General features: G+C 51.4%; 2 protein-coding genes across 2 annotated transcripts in view; both read right to left on the reverse strand.

The window, feature by feature from the left end:
* Nucleotides 1-4,743, reverse strand: part of LOC112633208 (DNA dC->dU-editing enzyme APOBEC-3C-like) — a 10,031-nt gene extending 5,288 nt beyond the window's left edge. The window contains exons 1-3 of the mRNA XM_025399660.1: nucleotides 4,714-4,743; nucleotides 3,631-3,710; nucleotides 2,178-2,334 (exon numbers count right to left, since the gene is read on the reverse strand). Coding sequence (XP_025255445.1) covers nucleotides 2,178-2,334; nucleotides 3,631-3,710; nucleotides 4,714-4,743 — 267 coding nt within the window. The remainder of the gene's footprint in view (nucleotides 1-2,177; nucleotides 2,335-3,630; nucleotides 3,711-4,713) is intronic.
* Nucleotides 4,744-4,775: 32 nt separating this feature from the next.
* APOBEC3C (apolipoprotein B mRNA editing enzyme catalytic subunit 3C) lies at nucleotides 4,776-10,871 on the reverse strand. The gene is made up of 4 exons (XM_025398717.1): nucleotides 10,576-10,871; nucleotides 9,053-9,209; nucleotides 7,085-7,364; nucleotides 4,776-6,860 (listed from the first exon to the last, which is right to left on the reverse strand). Exons 1-4 carry the CDS (start codon nucleotides 10,590-10,592, stop codon nucleotides 6,742-6,744), a joined length of 573 nt encoding a protein of 190 aa, XP_025254502.1. The 5' UTR covers nucleotides 10,593-10,871; the 3' UTR covers nucleotides 4,776-6,741.
* Between the last annotated feature and the right edge of the window lie 5,709 nt (nucleotides 10,872-16,580).

A 16,580-nucleotide genomic window follows, 5' to 3' on the forward strand; every position in this document is an offset into this window, starting at 1 on the left:
ACCGAGAGAGGAAGCACATTTCTGCGTGGTACTGAGGCTGGAAATACACCTGGGAGAGGAGCAGGGGCAGGGGATGCTCTGAGAGGGGGAGCAGGAGGAGAGGGCAGGGTTGGGGCAGTGGGAGGAGGGGCCAGCACAGGAGTCCAGGGGATCTTGCCATTGAAGCTCCTTTCCTCCATCCCCCTGTTTAGTTTGAGTGATTGTCTGCTCCAAAGCTCATGTTCAGTATTAATTGCTATGGTAATGGCCTTAAGAGGTGGCACCTACAAGCAGCTGTGAGGCTGTGGGGACTGCACCTTTGTGGGTGCCACTGCTGTGGTTATTTAAGGGCAACTTTAGCCCCACTTTCTGTCTCTCGCCCTCTAGCTGGAGGGGCAGCGGGTCAGACTAAACTCCTGCTTCCTCTTGTCCCCGTGGCATGGAGCAGCAGTGACCCGACATCCCAGGCCACGCTGTCTAGAGCATCCCCGACCTTCTGGCACTAACCTTCACCCCCACGTGACTGTGCAGCTCGCAGGCCCTGGAAAGTCGCTGGTGCCTTGACAGTGGACTTCCCAGCGTCCAGAACTCGAGCCAGCACATTTCTATTCATTGTCAATGTCCCCGTCTCAGTCCTGCTGTTGAAGCATCACAAGGTGCACCAAGACATGTGCTTCCCTTCGTTTGGAAGTTGTCCCAGCCCTGTTCGCGGCCTCGTGCCTGAATTCTGGCATCCATTCTCCCAGGCATCCATTCACCAGGCATCCTCAGCCCCTGCTGTGGCCTGGCCCTCTGGGGTCGGCCTTGTTCCCTCCCTGCCATCTGCTGGAGAAGCCACTGGACCTGCGCTGTCCCATGTTGGGGGGCACTGGCCAAGGGGGCTACTGTGCACCTGAAACGGGGCTCTGATGAGAGACCTCAGCACATGAAAAATACACCATACACTGCTCATTTCAGTGTGAGAAGAAAAAGAAACTTCACTATCTCACAAATAATTTTATGTTAATCAATGTTGAAGTAATATGTTAGCTACATTGGATTAAATTAAATATTAAAATTACTTTTACCAGTTTTTGTCGCCTTTTTAGCGTGTGGGGACTGGAAACACTTGTGCTTCACTCCTGAGTCCTGGGTGTTTCCATGGCCAGCACCGCTGTAGGTCAGGCCTGCCCAGCACACAGACGACTCCCTCTCCAAACACACTCTGAAAAGTTTCCTGCCTGGGCGGAGGGGGCCGTAGGGATGGGTGGGACAAGGCGGGGAACTTAGTGTCCTGAGTCGGGGTGGCAGGGTGAGGAGTGAGGGTTCACCATCCTGTGATGATGCATTTTTGCCATGGAGGAATCAGGGCAGTGGCCAGGGCAGTCAAGCAGGAAGGTCTGGGCCACAGACTTAAGATATGTGGGGAGTGGAGGCCGGGCGCAGTGGCTCACACCTGTGTTCCCAGCACTTTGGGAGGCCGAGATGAGCGGATCACCTGAGGTCAGGAGTTCAAGGCCAGCCTGGCCAACATGGTGAAATCCCGTCTCTATTAAAAATACAAAAAATTATCTGGGCATGGTGGCAGGCACCTGTAATCCCAGCTATTCAGGCAGCTGAGGCAGGATAATCGCTTGAAACCAGGAGGCGAAAGTTGAATGAGCCAAGATTGAGCCATGGCACTCTAGCCTGGACGACAAGAGCAAAACTGTGTCTCAAAAAAAAAAAAAAAAGAAAGAAAGAAAGAAAGAAAGAAAAGAAAAAAAGAAATGTGGGATGTGGCCAGGCACACTGGCTCACGCCTGTAATCCCAGAACTTTGGGAGGCCAAGGCAGGTGAATCACCTGAGATCAGGCGTTCGAGACCAGCCTGCTCAACATGGTGAAAACCCATCTCTACTGAAAATAGTAAAATTAGCCTGGTGTGGTGGCGGGTGCCTGTAGTCCCAGCTACTCAGGACGCTGAGGCAGGAGAATCGCTTGAACCCAGGAGACAGAGGTTGCAGTAAGCCGAGATCGCACCACTGCACTTCAGCCTAGGCGACAGATGGAGACTCTGTCTCAAAATAAATAAATAAATAAATAAGAAAGAAAGAAAAAAAATAAATGTGGGAAAAAATATACAATTGAGAGGCCGCCACCGGGCATTTTATTTACGTGTTTTCTGCATTCCCAGCTGCTTAGTTCGTACCTACGATTCGACTGAAGTTTGGGTCGTACCTGGCCTTGAAAGACCCCTGTGTCCCAAGGGAGCTTTGAGGGGTCCTTCTTTATTTTCACTTCGTAGCACAGCCAGGTGTAGCTCCGACCATAGAGGATGGGTTCGTTTTCAAAGTTGTAGTCGAATGTCTGTGGATCCATCCACTCCATCGGATTTCTGAAGGCACAAGAGAGAAACCGTCCTATACAGAGAGCCCTCCCTGGAGTCCTCAGGGCTCATGTCCACTGAACACAGCTCCTGGGATGGCCCTGGGCCTCCCCCACGCCTCCACAGCCCTGAGAATTTCTGCTGTCTTCCCAGGCAGGAAGACTGAGGGGAGAGGAAGAGGAGGGGATGCTGGCAGGGGCGCCAGGGCCGGGGCGATCTCTCCCAACTCGGGCCCAACTCTGGCCTTTCCAGGGGTACATTCCCCACCCTCTCAGTATTTCTGCCAACCCACTGCCCAACTCATTAAGAAAATGCAAAAGATAATAAAACTCTTCACCCTTAAAAAATGGCTTTTAACCTTTCAGCTCAATACCTTCCTGATGCTTCACTTTGCATGTTAACATTATTTTAAAATCATGGTTGAACCGATTTCTGAGGCCCAGGCCACTCTTCTAAGTGCTGCGTGGGTATGAGCTCATGTGAGGCTGCCCTAGGCCTGCCGGGGCCATTCCTATCTTACAGAGGAGGGGCCAGAGGCGCAGAGAGGTGGAGTAACCTGCCCAGGCCACAGAGCTGGGGGCAGATGGAGCTGGGGCCCCTTTCCAGGCCAGCCCTGTCCAGTCTCTGCATCACAGGGCCCTGCAGGGGAAAGCTGTTGGGAACTGGGCTCTCTTTTCACTAAATTTTAAAATCGGAACATTTCTCCTGATCATTGCGTTCTTTCTCACATTCCATGTTACTGGTCATGTTCTAAAAGATGAAGAGTGACCTTGGAGTGGAACCTGTCTGGGGCCATCTGCTGACTCTGGAGTCATCCTTGGACGATATGATTCATCTTGTGCTTCAGAGATCATTCCCTCCCCACACCCTCTCCTAAGACTTTGTATTTAAACAAAGTAAATCTTACAGAAAGTCCAACAAAGCGCTGTAAACAAAATACCTGATTGCCCCAATCATCCTTTAGTTCAATTCTCCCAGTTCCTGAGTTCAGGAATGGTGAGAAGCACACAGAGGGAGCACCCTCTCAGGGCGGGGAGCACCAGCCTGGCCATGACTTTCAGTGGATAGTCTCAGCAGGGGGCCTGGGCTGTGGCAGGTGGGGAAGGTTGCCCATTCAGAAACAGCAGTGGGGCAACCACACAGCAGGGCAAGTAGCGTGGCTGGGAGTGGGGATAGCAGGGAAGCCAGAGGGAAGGAAGTCTGGGGCTGGGGCTGGGGCAGAGGGAGGCCAGGGCTGAGGCCCAGCAGGACCACCAGACAGGAAGGGGCCGGAGGGACCCGGGCGGACTGAGTGGGCAGCGGTACCTGATCTGTGGATTCAGCCTCTTAGATATGCTTGTCCCAGTCCCGCTCTTTTTTTTTTTGAAGCGCTGTGGTTTCACTTCCTGCTTACAGCGCCCTTGCAGTTGGGCAGCCCTCCTTAAAATGACCTCCCAGCCAGGCACGGTGGCTCACGCCTGTAATCCCAGCACTTTGGGAGGCTGAGGTCAGGAGTTCCAGACCAGCCTGACCAAAATGCAGAAACCCTGTCTCTACTAAAAATACAAAAATTAGCCGGGTGTGGTGGTGGGCACCTGTAATCCCAGCTACTCGGGAGGCTCGCTTGAACCCGGGAGGCGGAGGTTGCAGTGAGTCAAGATCGTGCCACTGTACTCCAGCCTCGGTGAGAGAGCGAGACTCTGTCTCAAAAAAAAGTGATCTCCCAAGGCCTTGTGAGTCTTGGCCCCTCCCCCTTCCTGTTCTGGCGCTGGTGTGGGAGGCCATGGGATGCTTACCTTACTCAGTCTTTCACCCTGTTTCTGGTTTTCTCTGGGGCCCTCCCCTGTGTAGAGGGACCTGTGACAAAGACAGGCTGCTCCTTGAGGCAGGACCCAAGGCCATTGCAAAGTGAAAGAGAAAGTCATTGCAGCCAGAGGCCTGGAGGTGGGTCCACACTAGGCTGAGCCAGCAGAGCAGACGTCCCTCCCCTGGTGGTCCCGCCCAGCTGGAGCCTCCTCTCCGCCATCAAGACAGACAGGCTGATGTCTCTGCAGGGACCCCCAGATCCTGCTCTCAGGTGTCAACCCAGAGAAGCCCCCCACCCAGGAGCCATGGGGACAGGGAGGGAGACTGAAGGGCATGGCGTCTGCCTCCCCCCAGGCCTTCACACTAGGAGGCCACCATGGGAGTGGGGGACAGCAGGTGGGTGTGGGCCTCAGACGTCCCACCAAGATGTCATGCGCACCCCCAAACTGAGCTCTTTCCTTCCTGCTTCTCCTCCTTCCCCATCTCCTGCCCAGAGTTGCTCCCTGGTTGGATGAACTTTTGCCCTCTCTTGTCCCCATGTCATGGAAGGGCAGCGGCTGGTGTCCCAGGCCAGCCTGTCTGGAGCCTTCCTGTGGGTCTCACAGCTCCCTTCCCCTGGTAGCGTGCTCCCATGGTGCAGAGACCTAAAAATTACACAAGGTATACATTTGCAAAGAACACTTTATTTCTTGATAAGGGTGATAGCCTGCAAGGTGGCCATCCTACAGCCTGGGAAAAGCAGCCTCTGGGAAACACCAGATACAGACATTTAGAAGCAGGAGGGATTGGGGCAGGAGCTTGATGCTGAAGGGGTTGGCTAAACATACGTATTCAACAGGCTACAGGAGGAGCTATGAATATTCATGTAGGTGGTTGCAGTCCAGGCTTATCAAACAAATATGCATGTAACATATGATCCCAGGCGGGCACAGTGGCTCACACCTGTAATCCCAGCACTTGGGGAGGCCAAGACAGGCAGATGACCTGAGGCCAGGAGTTCGAGAGCAAGCATGGCCAACATAGTGAGATCCCTTCTCTACTAAAACTACAAAATTAATCAGGTGTGGTGACGCATGCCTTTAGTCCCAGGTACTTGGGAGGCTGAAGCAGAAGAATCGCTTGAACTCGGGAGGCAGAGGTTGCGGTGAGCCGAGATCGTGCCATTGCACTCCAGCCTGGACAACAAGAGCAAAACTCTGTCTCAAAGAAAAAAAAAAAAAACTTGATATTTGATATTTGGAGGCAGAGAGACCCCAGAGGTGCAGGTGCATAGAGGAAAAGCCACAGAGGACACGGCTGGAAGCGACTCCCTATCAGCCAGGAGAATTGACCTCAGAGAAAACAACTCCACCCAACCCTCGAACTTGGACCTGCAGCCTCCAGATCTTCGAGAAAATAAATGCCCCCCGTGTGGACACCTGGCCCGGGGCATCTTCTATGGAGGCCACGGCATGAAGGGGTCATTTTTATAGAGTCTCATTCTCTAATAACTTACATCTGCCTTGAAAATGTCAAGTCAAATTTAAAGTGTGGAGAAGAGCCTCTAAATTTCATATTTCATTAGCAAAGAAAGAATTGTAATTTGGGATATACACGCAGTCCGGGTGGTGTTCACCATGTCGGGAGAACAAAGAGATGGCAATTATAGGAGGAGAAACGTTCTCTTGCCCTTTGGGAAAGCCCGTGGGCACTAGGAAGCGTTGGGAGCTGGGAGGTTCCATTGCTGAGCTGCTGCTTTTGGAGCAAGGAGTCCACGACTTACAGCCATTTATAGCAGAAGCTATGGATAAAGCTGGCTTCAGGGTAAACGCACAGTTTCAGGAGTCAGGCTTGCAGAGAAGTCCATTTCGGGAGCAAAGGCGTGTGGCCTGACTGCTTTTCCTCCCTGGCTCCTGGCCTCTGTTTTAGCTGGGTAGGACATGAATGACCCAATTCGTAGGATGAAATTTACAAAGGATGTTTCTCAAAACTTCTGGTATTAAATTTACATATATTCACACCCATTTAGGTTGAGTTTATTTATTGATTTATTTTCAGGCAGGGTCTCGATCTACTCTGCCCAGACCGGAGTTCAGTGGTGCGATCTCTGTTCACTCCAGCCTCCACCTCCAGGGCTCAAGTAATCCTCCCACTTCAGCCTTCCAAGTAGCTTGGACTACAGGTGCATGCCACCACATCTAGCTTTTTTTTTTTTTTTTTTGTAGAGATGGGGCTTTGTCATGTGACCCAGGCTGGTCTTGAACTCCTGGGCTCAAGCGATTCTCCCACCTTTGCCTCCTAAAGTGCTGGGGGATTACAGGCGTGAGTCACCATGCCCAGCCTAGGTTGAGTTTAGTAAGATTTGGTTATGCTGGGGAGATGGGAAGAGCCAAGTTAGGGGCACGCAGGCTGGAGGAATGGGGTCTGAGGGGGTGGATGGGTAGCCATGGAGGCAGAAAGGGGCCTCTGAAGGAAGAGCCTGGGAGAGCGGGGAGGAGGCGGTGAGGCAGGGGAGCACTGTGGAATGGCCCTGAGGGCAGGAGGGGCTCAGGATGACCAGGCAGAAACAGAGCTGGTCCAGGGTGGAGGGGAGGCCCGTGCAGCATGAGCAGGAGGCTAGAGGAGACAGACCATGAGGCCCGGGGAGACCCCTCACTGAAGAATCTCCCGTAGGCGTCTTTCCAGAAATCGAAAGCTGGTGTTTATTCCCTTCCAAGGCTTGAATGGTTCACCATCATCGTACACAAAGTTTTCCCAACAATATTTAAAATCTGAGAAAAAACGAGGAGAAAGCAGTGAGGACCCAGCAGGCCTCTATCCAGGCCCTGGGCCCTCCCCTCCCAGGCCAGGTCTCCTGACTGCCATTTGCAGTGGACACCAGCTCCGTCCCCACAGACTCCCAGGGGACACTGCCCCGCCCCACGGCATTGGAGACCCACCTGCCCCTCATGCTGTCCCTCCCGAACCCGCTTACCTCAGCCACCCCACATCTCACCTTCGTAGTCCATAATCTTCACAGAGACCCCTTTCTCACTCAGGTTGCGGAGCCCCTGCTGGTAATTCGGATCCTGGGAGTAGTAGAGGCGGGCGGTATAGATGGTGAGCATCACATTGTTGTGCCTGGCCAGGAACTCGGCCACCTCCCCGGCACACTCTGGGCAAGGGCTCCAAGATGTGTACCAGGTGACCTGGTAGTCTGTGTTAGGAGACAGTATGTCCTCACAGAACCAGGAGAGGAAGCACCTTTCTGCATGACAACGGCTCTCAGGATCGACCTGGGGAAGGAGGAGGAGGAGAGCAGGGGAGCTCAGACCAGGAGCAGGAGAAGTGCAGGGGTGAGGCAATGGGAGCAGAAGGTGGGCCAGAGCCCGGGGGCGTTTCCTTATTTATTTATTTTTGAGGCAGGGTGTCTCTCTGTTGCCTAGGCTGGAGTGCGGTGGTGCAATCTGGGCTGACTGCAGTCTTGACCTCCCAGGCACAAGGAATCTTCCCACCTCAGCCTCCCAATTAACTGGGACTGCAAGTGTGTGCCGCCACACCTGCCGAATTTTTTTGTAATTATTGTAGAGATGGGGTTTCACCATGTTGCCCAGGCTCATCTCAAACTTTTGGGCTCAAGCGATCCTCCTGCCTCAGCCTCCCAAAGCTCTGGGACTATGAGGGTAAACCACATGCATGGCCTTATTTTATTTCTTTACTTTTCATTTTTCTGGGTACATAGTAGGCCCCAGGGTGTTTTATTCATTGAGTTTCCCTTGTTCTATCCTTCTCCTTCCTTCTTTATTCTTTTATTTTTATTTTTTTCTGAGATGGAGTCTTGGTCTGCCACCCAGGCTGGACTGCAATGGCACAATCTTGGCTCACTGCAACCTCTGCCTCCCAGGTTCAAGCGATTCTCCTGCCTCAGCCTCCTGAGTAGCTGGGATTGCAGGCATGCACCCCCACACCTGGCTAATCTTTGTATTTTTAGTAGAGATGGGGTTTCATCATGTTAGCCAGGCTGGTCTCGAACCCCTGACCTCATGATCTGCCTGCCTCAGCCTCCCAAAGTGCTGGGATTACAGGCATGAGCCTCTGCACCGTGCCCGGCCCCTTCCTTCTTTATTTTATTGAGTCTTTCCCTGTCTCATAGACTCATGTGTGAATTCTGCCATCTTTTCTCCCAGGTATCCATTCACCAGGCATCCTCAGCCCCTGCTATGGCTTAGCCCTCTGGGGTCTGCCTTGTTCCCTGCCTGCCTTCTGCTGAGGAATCAGGGCAGTGGCAGGGGCGGCCCCACGAGCCCAGCAGTGACTGGCCCAGACACAGAGCTGGACACCACACCCCCTGCTTCCCACAGCTGCTGTTTCCCGAGGACTGCCGGATGCACAGCTCCATGACAAGATTTTGGGAAACAAAGTCAAGAGTGAGGGTGCTGGGCGCTAAACAAGGCCTTTCAGGAAGAAGCAAACCCCTCCATGATCTGATCCCAGGAGAGTCAGGGAGGAAGATCTGGGCCACGGACTTCAAAAATGTAGGGAGGAGGCCAGACATGGTGTCTCACGCCTGTAATCCTAGCACTTTGGGAGGCCAAGGCTGGTGGATCACTTGAGGTCAGGAGTTCGAAACCAGCCTGGCCAACATGGTGAAATCCCATTTGTACTAAAAATACAAAAAAATTAGCTGGGTGTGGTGGCAGGCACCTGTAATCCCAGCTACTCGGGAGACTGAGGCAGGAGACTCGCTTGAACCCGGGAAGCAGAGGTTGCCGTGAGCTGAGATAGCGCCACTGCATTCCAGTCTGGGTAACAGAGCGAGACTCCATCTCAGAAAAAAAAAAAAGAAAGAAAAAAGAAAGAAAAAAAGACATGTGGCAAGAAAGTACACACAGGAGAGCCCGCACCGGGCATGTCACTTATTGTGTTTTCTGCATTCCCAGCTGCTCAGCTCCTATTTGGGGTGTAACTAGGACTTTGGTGCTACCTGGTTTTGGAAGACGCCCCTCTCCCAGGAGACAGTTGAGTGATGCTTTATAACTTGCACGGTGAAGCACAGCCAGGTTTCGTTCCGATTGTTGGCTTCCCATAGGTTTTTAAATTGGAAGTAGAATGTGCCTGGATCCATTGCCTTCATCGGGTTTCTGAGGGCACAAGAGAGAAACCCCAATGCAGAGACCCCCCCCCGCCGGAGTCCTGGGGGCTGATGCCCACTGAACACCACTCCCTAGACGGCCCTGGGCTCTGGGCCTCCCCCATCCCTCCGCAGTCCTGAGAATGTCTGCTGCTTTCCCAGGCAGGAAGATTGGGAGAGAGAAAGAGGAGGCGATGCTGGTAGGGGCAGCAGGGCTGCAGTGACCTCTCCCAGCTGGAACCCCAGCTCTGGGGCTACCAATGGGACACCCTCAACCTCCCAGTTTTTCTGCCACATATCTCCCAACCCATCAGGAAAATGCAACAGACAATAAAACTCTTCACCCTGAAATAATTGCTTGAACATTTCAGCTCAGTTCCTTCCTCCCATTTCACCTGTCCGATGATGATATCACACTGAATTCCCCAGGCCAAGGCTACCTTTATTTATTTATTTTTTTTAAGATGGTATCTCGCTCTGTCCCCCAGGCTGGAGTGCAGTGGCACAATCTCTGCTCACTGCAACCTCCGGCCCCCGGGTTCAGGGATTTTCCTGCCTCAGCCTCCCAAGTAGCTGGGATTACAGGCGCCCGCCACCACCCCTGGCTAATTTTTTGTATTTTCAGTAGAGACGGGCTTTCACCATGTTAGCCAGGCTGGTCTCGAACTCCTGACCACAAGTGATCCACCCGCCTTAGCCTCCCAAAGTGCTAGGATTACAGGCATAAGCCACTGTGCCCTGGGTAAAATAAGGGTATTTGTCCTAATCATCATATTTTTTCTACATTCCATGTTACCAGGGTCATTTTAAAAGGGGAATGGTGCTCACGAAGGAGGAGCCTGTGTCTGGGGTCATGTGCATCCTCCTCTGTTCACACTGGAGGCATCTTTGGAAGAAATGACATATTTTCTGGTACAGAGACCATTCCCTCCCCCACACCCTCTCCTAAGACTTTATATTGAAACAAAGTAAATCTTACAGAAATTCCATCAAAGTGCTGAGAACAAAATGCCGGATTGACCCAATCATCCTTTGGTTCAATTCTCCCAGTTCCAGAGCTCAGGAATGGTGGGAAGCGCACAGAGGGAGCACCCTCCCAGGGTGGGGAGCACCAGCCCGGTGGTGACTTTCTGGGGAGAGTCTCAGCAGGGGGCCTGGGCTGGTGCAGGTGGGGAAGGTGGCCCATTCAGAAGCAGCAGTGGGGCGACCACACAGCAGGGCAAGGAGCCTGGCTGGGAGTGTCGGCGGCGGGGGAGACAGAGGGGAGGGAGCCCAGAGGTGGGGCTGGGGCAGGGGGAGGCCAGGGCTGAGACCCAGCAGGACCACCAGGCAGGAAGGGGCAGGAGGGGCCTGGCAGACAGAGCGGGCAGAGGTACCTCATCTGTGGATTCATGTTCAGCCTCTTAGATACGCTTGTCCAGTCCCACTCTTTTCTGAAGTGCTGTGGCTTCTCTTCCCGTTTACAGAGTCCTTGCAGTTGGGCAGCCCTCTTTAAAGTGACCTCCCAGGGCCTTGTGAGTCATGGCCCCTCCCCGTTCCTGCTCAGGCACTGGTGTGGGAGACCCTGGGGTGCTTTACGTTTCTCTGACTCTGGCCCTCTTTCTGGTTTTCTTCTGGCCCCTCCCACTGGCAGAGGAACCTCAGACAAAGACAGGCTGCTCTGTCTTTATCTGTCTTGGGCAGGACCCAACGGAATTGCAAAGAGAAAGAAAGAGAAAGAGAAAGGCATTGCAGCCAGAGCCTGGGAGGCGGGTCCAGACCAGGCTGAGAGAGGGGCAGGTGCCCCCTTGCCTGGTGGACGGACAGGCTGGAGCCCCCTCTCCACCGCCCCCTCCCCAGCCCTAATGTGTGCCCAGAACTTTGAGCAGCACCTCCCTGTTGAGTGAGGGAGGTTTGGAGACTCCAGTGGGGAAGGAAGTGTGGACTCGGCACAGCACAAGTGAAGGCTTAGGTGTGCCTCAAGTTCCCAGCTGTGTGCTGGGTCCATTGCATGCCTTCCCTCTTCCAACCTCCCAGCTTCCAGAAGGTGGGGCGCAGGTCAGCCCCTCAGAGGTGTGGGCGGAGGATTACCCAGGTGCTGAGGCAAGAGACTGAAGGCACAAACTGTTTCAGTATAGTAAAGAATATACTTACAATAAGAATAGTTATAATACAAATTAGATGTAGAGATCATCATGGACATTATCAATCATTAGTATAGACATTAATCATTAGCTTTTAATATTACTCTTTATTACTCTTTAATATTACGCTCCTTTATTAAGAGTAATATCAATATTATTATGTAACTGGTGGGTATATGGTCAAGTGCTGAAGGGATGTTGTGAGAAGTGACCGAGAATACAAGAGGTGAGCCCTCTGTCCCACCTGCGTAAGGGCCACTTGAAGGCTCCTTGGTCAAGCGGTGACGCCCCTGCCAAGAGAGCACCCGTTACTTAGCAGACCGGGAAAGGGAGTCTCCCTTTTCTTGGAGGAGTCAGAGAACGCTCTGCTCCACCCGTTTCTTGTGGGAGGCTGGATCTTATCCAGGCCTGCCCGCAGTCATCCGGAGGCCTAAACCCCTCCCTGTAGTGCTGTGCTTTAATGGTCATGCTCCTTGTCCATTTTCATGTTCCTCACGTACTCCTGGTTCCTCTTTGAAGTTCTTAGAAGATAGTGGTAGAAGAAATAGTGAAAGCCTTGAAGTCTTTGATCTTTCTGATAAGTGCATAGAAGAAAACGCTGACGTATGCCGCCTTCCCTCTCTGCTTTGACTACCTGTAGGGAAGGGCCCCCTGTTCTATGATGACGTTACTTCCTTGACCTTATCAATCACTTGGACGATTCACCCTCCTAACCCTGCCCCCTTGTTTTGTGTGCAATAAATAACAGTGCGCCCAACCATTTGGGGCCACTACGGGTCTCCACGTCTTGGTGGTAGTGGTCCCCCGGGCCCAGCTGTTTTCTCTTTATCTCTTTGTTTTGTGTCTTTATTTCTTACAATCACTCGTCTCCACACATGGGGAGAATACCTGCTAAGCCCCATAGGGCCGGACCCTACATCAGGGACTGCTGATCCCCTCCCCACTATTAGCCTATAGTCCTGCCACGTCCCCCTCACCAAGATGGTAGAGATAGTGATCAATAAATACTAAGGGAACTCAGAGACCAGTGCTGGTGCCGGTCCTCCGTATGCTGAGCGCCCATCCCCTGGGCCCACTTTTCTTCCTCTATACTTTGTCTCTGTGTCTTATTTCCTTTCTCAGTCTCTCATCTCCACCTTTCGAGAAATACCCACAGGTGTGGAGGGGCAGGCCCCCTTCAGTCCAGCTGGAGAAGTTGTGCTCTCTGTAGAGGCTCTGAACTCCTCTGGCTGCCACCCGAAGGCAGATAGGGAGGAGGATGCCTGAGTGGGAGGGGGTGCAGCAGCGCCCCTACCCGCATGGAAGCTTGTCCTACCTCTGCACAAAGCCGACTCCTAGTGGTTGTTTTTGGAAGGTGAAGTTTTCTTTCTTTCTTTCCTTTCTTCTCTCTCTCTCTCTCTCTCCCCGCCCCCGCCGCCCCCTTCCCCAATATAAATCTTTTAATTTAAAAGTACATTTTACTGTCGAAAATGAAAACTTGGGGAGAGCAGAAAGATCACACACAGGGCTGCCACTTCACAGCTGGAGGGTTGCTCCGCAGCCGTCCAGAGGCGCTCCTCACTTCCCAGACAGTGTGGGGGCTGGGCAGAGGCGCTCCTCACTTCCCAGACGGTGGGGCAGCCGGACAGAGGCGCTCCTCACTTCCCAGACGGTGGGGCAGCCGGGCAGAGGCGCTCCTCACTTCCCAGACGGTGGGGCAGCCGGGCAGAGGCGTTACCCACTTCCCAGGCGGTGCCGCGGCGGGGCAGAGGCGCTCCTCACTTCCCAGATGGGCGCTGCTTAGTTTTCAGACGGTGCGGCGCTGGGCAGAGGCGCACCCCTTGAAGGTGAAGTTTTCTGTTGCCATCAGAAAGAGATGGACAAAGGACCATCGGTGGAAAATAATCAATTCCGTTTATCAGAAACACACTTCGTAGAAGAAAATGGAATAATAACCGTAGACCAGGGAGGCATCGTCAAACCCAGCTGTAAGGCGGCAGTTAAGGCACAGTGGGGAAGGGACACCAGCTTTGCAGCCAGGTAACTCTGAGATCCGCCCCTTCCTTACTGTGTGACCTTGGGTGGTTTACTTAATGTCTCCAGGCCTCTAACTGCAGGCGTGAGCCACTTGCCCAGCCCATTTTATTATTTTGAAAACGTTTTCGGGCGAGGTGTGGTAGCTCATACCAGTAATCCCAGCACTGTGGGAGGCCAAGGCGGGCGGATCACTTGATATCAGAAGTTCAAGACCAGCCTAGCCAACATAGTGAAACCCCGTCTCTACAAAAACAAAAACAAATTAGCCAGATGTGATGGTGCACACCTGTAATTCCAGCTACTAGGGAGGTTGAGGGGGGAGGATCACTTGAGCCATGATTGCATCACTGCACACCAGCCTGGGCGACAGAGTGAGACCCTGTCTCAAAAAAAAAAAAAAAAAAAAAAAAAAAAGAAAAACTTTTTCCACCTGTGTAATTTTATTTGAAGAAGGTTAAAAATGGCTGATTGCGGTAGCTCATACCTGTAATACCAGCACTTTGGAAGGCGAGGCGGGCGGGATCACTTGACGTCAGGAGATCAAGACCAGCCTGACCAACATGGTGAAACCCCGTCACGACTAAAAAAAAAAAAAAAAAATTAGCCAGGCATGGTGGCACGCACCTGTAGTCCCAGCTACCTGGGAGGCTGAGGCAGGAAAATAACTGGAACCCGGGAAGTGGATGTTGCAGTCAGTGGAGATCTCACCACTGTATTCCAACCTAGGCGACAGAGCAAGACTCCATCTCAAAAAAAAAAAAAAAAAAAAAAAAAAAATAGACCGGGTGCGGTGGCTCACACCTGTAATCCCAGAACTTTGGGAGGCTGACGTGAGGGGATCTCCTAAGGTTGGGAGTTCGAGACCATCCTGACCAACATGGAGAAACCCCGTCTCTACTAAAAAAGAATACAAAATTAGCCAGGTGTTGTGGTGCTTGCCTGTAATCCCAGCTACTCGGGAGGCTGAGGCAGGAAAATTACTTGAACACGGGAGACAGAAGTTGCTGTGAGCCCAGATCGCGCCATTGCACTCAAACCTGGGCAACAAGAATGAAACACCATCTCAAAATAACATAAAATAAAATTATAAATATAAAAAAGCAGGTTATATATATTGGATCTTTAGTATATGATTGTATGGAATATGTATCTAGAATATATATATGGCATCTTTTGATATGATTTCTTTTGATATATATAGAATTATCAGTATATGATTATACATGGAATGTGTGTATGGAATTGTTCGTCATTGACGTTTTTCACTCAGCATAATACCCTTGAGGTTCATCTGAATTGTTGCTGGTTTCCATAGGTTGTTTGTTTCCATTGCAGGGCACGATTCATGGCATGGATGTACCACAACAGGTTGAACCATTCGCCCACTGGACGTTTAGATTGGTTGCTGTTTTTGGCTATTGTGAACAAAGCTGCAGTGAACACAGGTTTTTGTTGTTTTTTTAAAAATGTGAACATAAATTTTTATTTCTCTGGAATAAATGCCCAATAGTGCAATTGCTGGACTGTATGTTAAGTACATGTTTAGTTTTATAAGAAACTACTGGCTGGGCACAGTGACTCACGCCTGTAATCCCAGCACTTGGGGAGGCCGAGGCTGGCGGATCATGAGGTCAGGAGATTGAGACCATCCTGGCGAACACGGTGAAACCCAGTCTCTACTAAAAATACATAAAAATTAGCCGGGCATGGTGGCGGGCGCCTGTAGTCCCAGCTTCTAGGGAGGTTGAGGCAGGAGAATGGCATGAACCCAGGAGGCGGCGGAGCTTGCAGTGAGCGGAGATTGCGCCACTGCACTCCAGCCTGGGCGACAGGGCAAGACTTCGTCTCAAAAAAAAAAAAAAAAGAAAAAAAGAAACTACTTGACCGGTCGCGGTGGCTCACTCTTGTAATCCCAGCACGTTGGGAGACTGAGGCGGGCAGATCATGAGGTCAAGAGATAGGGACCATCCTGGTCAACATGATGAAACCCCGTCTCTACTAAAAATACAAAAATTAACTGGGCGTGGTGGTGCGCACTCGTAGTCCCAGCTACTTAGGAAGCTGAGGTAGGAGAATGAATTGAACCCGGGAGGCAGAGGTTGCAGTGAGCTGAGATTGTGCCACTGCACTGCAGCCTAGGTGACAGAGCGAGAAACTATCTCAAGAAAGAAGGAAGGAAGGAAAGAAAGAAGGAAGGAAGAAAGAAAGGAAGGAAGGAAGAAAGAAAGGAAAGAAGGAAGAAAGGAAGGAAAAAGAAAGAAAGAAACTGCTAAACTAAATTGGAGAATAGCTGTACTATTTTATATTCTCCCCAGAAATGTATAAATGATCCAGTTTCTCCAGCATTTGGCGCTGCCACTGTGTTATTTTAGCCATTGATAAGTCTGATAGGTCCGTGGTAATACTGTGGTTTTAATGTTCACTTCTCTAATGGCTAATGATGTCGAATGTCTTTTTCATGTGCCTGTCATCTATTTATTGCTCTGGTAAAATTTTTGCTCCTGGTTTTCTTTTTTTCCAATTTTAAAAATGTTGTGGTAATTTATACATAACATAAAATCTACCATCTTGACCATTTTAAGTACAGAGTTTAGCGGTATTAAACACATTAGACATATTCTTAATGTTGTGCAACCACCACCACCATCCCTCTCCATGGCTCTTTTCTTTTTTTTTCCTTTTTTTTTTCTTTCTTTTTTTTGAGACAGAGTCTCGCTCTGTCGTCCAGGCTGGAGTGCTGGTGGCATGATCACTGTTCATCACGACTTCAGCCTCCTGGGATCAAGCGATTCTCCTGCTTCAGTCTCCCAAGTTGCTGGTATTACAGGCAGGTGCCACCACACCCAGCTAATTTTTGTATTTTTAGTAGAGACAGGCTTTCACCATGTTGGCCAGGCTGGTCTTGAACCCCTGACCTCAAATGATCCACCTGCCTCAGCCCCCCAAAGTGCTGGGATTACAGATGTGAGCCCCCACGCCGAGCAGGCTCTTTTTATCTTGTAAGACTGAAACTCTGCACCCATTAAACTCCTCATTCCCTCCTCCCCATTCTCTCTTCTGCCAGCCCTGGCACCCACCATTCTACTTTCTGTCTTTACCATTTTGAATACTCTGTTTGTTTGTTTGTTTGTTTTTGTTTTGAGATGGAGTCTCGCTCTGTCACCCAGGCTAGAGTGCAGTGGCACGATCTTGGCTCACTGCAACCTCCGCCTCCCAGGTTCAAGCGATTCTTCGTGCCTAAG

This window comes from Theropithecus gelada, chromosome 10, assembly GCF_003255815.1.
Source record: "Theropithecus gelada isolate Dixy chromosome 10, Tgel_1.0, whole genome shotgun sequence".
Classification (NCBI taxonomy): Eukaryota; Metazoa; Chordata; class Mammalia; order Primates; family Cercopithecidae; genus Theropithecus; species Theropithecus gelada.

What these genes read in the sequence shown, in the direction of transcription:
- APOBEC3C (XM_025398717.1), bottom strand. An exon ending in GGGGCGTCTTCCAAAACCAG is followed by an intron (nt 7,365 to 9,052) that starts GTAGCACCAAAG and finishes CTCCTTCCCCAG; the next exon opens with GTCGATCCTGAGAGCCGTTG. An exon ending in GAAGATTATGGACTACGAAG is followed by an intron (nt 6,861 to 7,084) that starts GTGAGATGTGGG and finishes GTTTTTTCTCAG; the next exon opens with ATTTTAAATATTGTTGGGAA.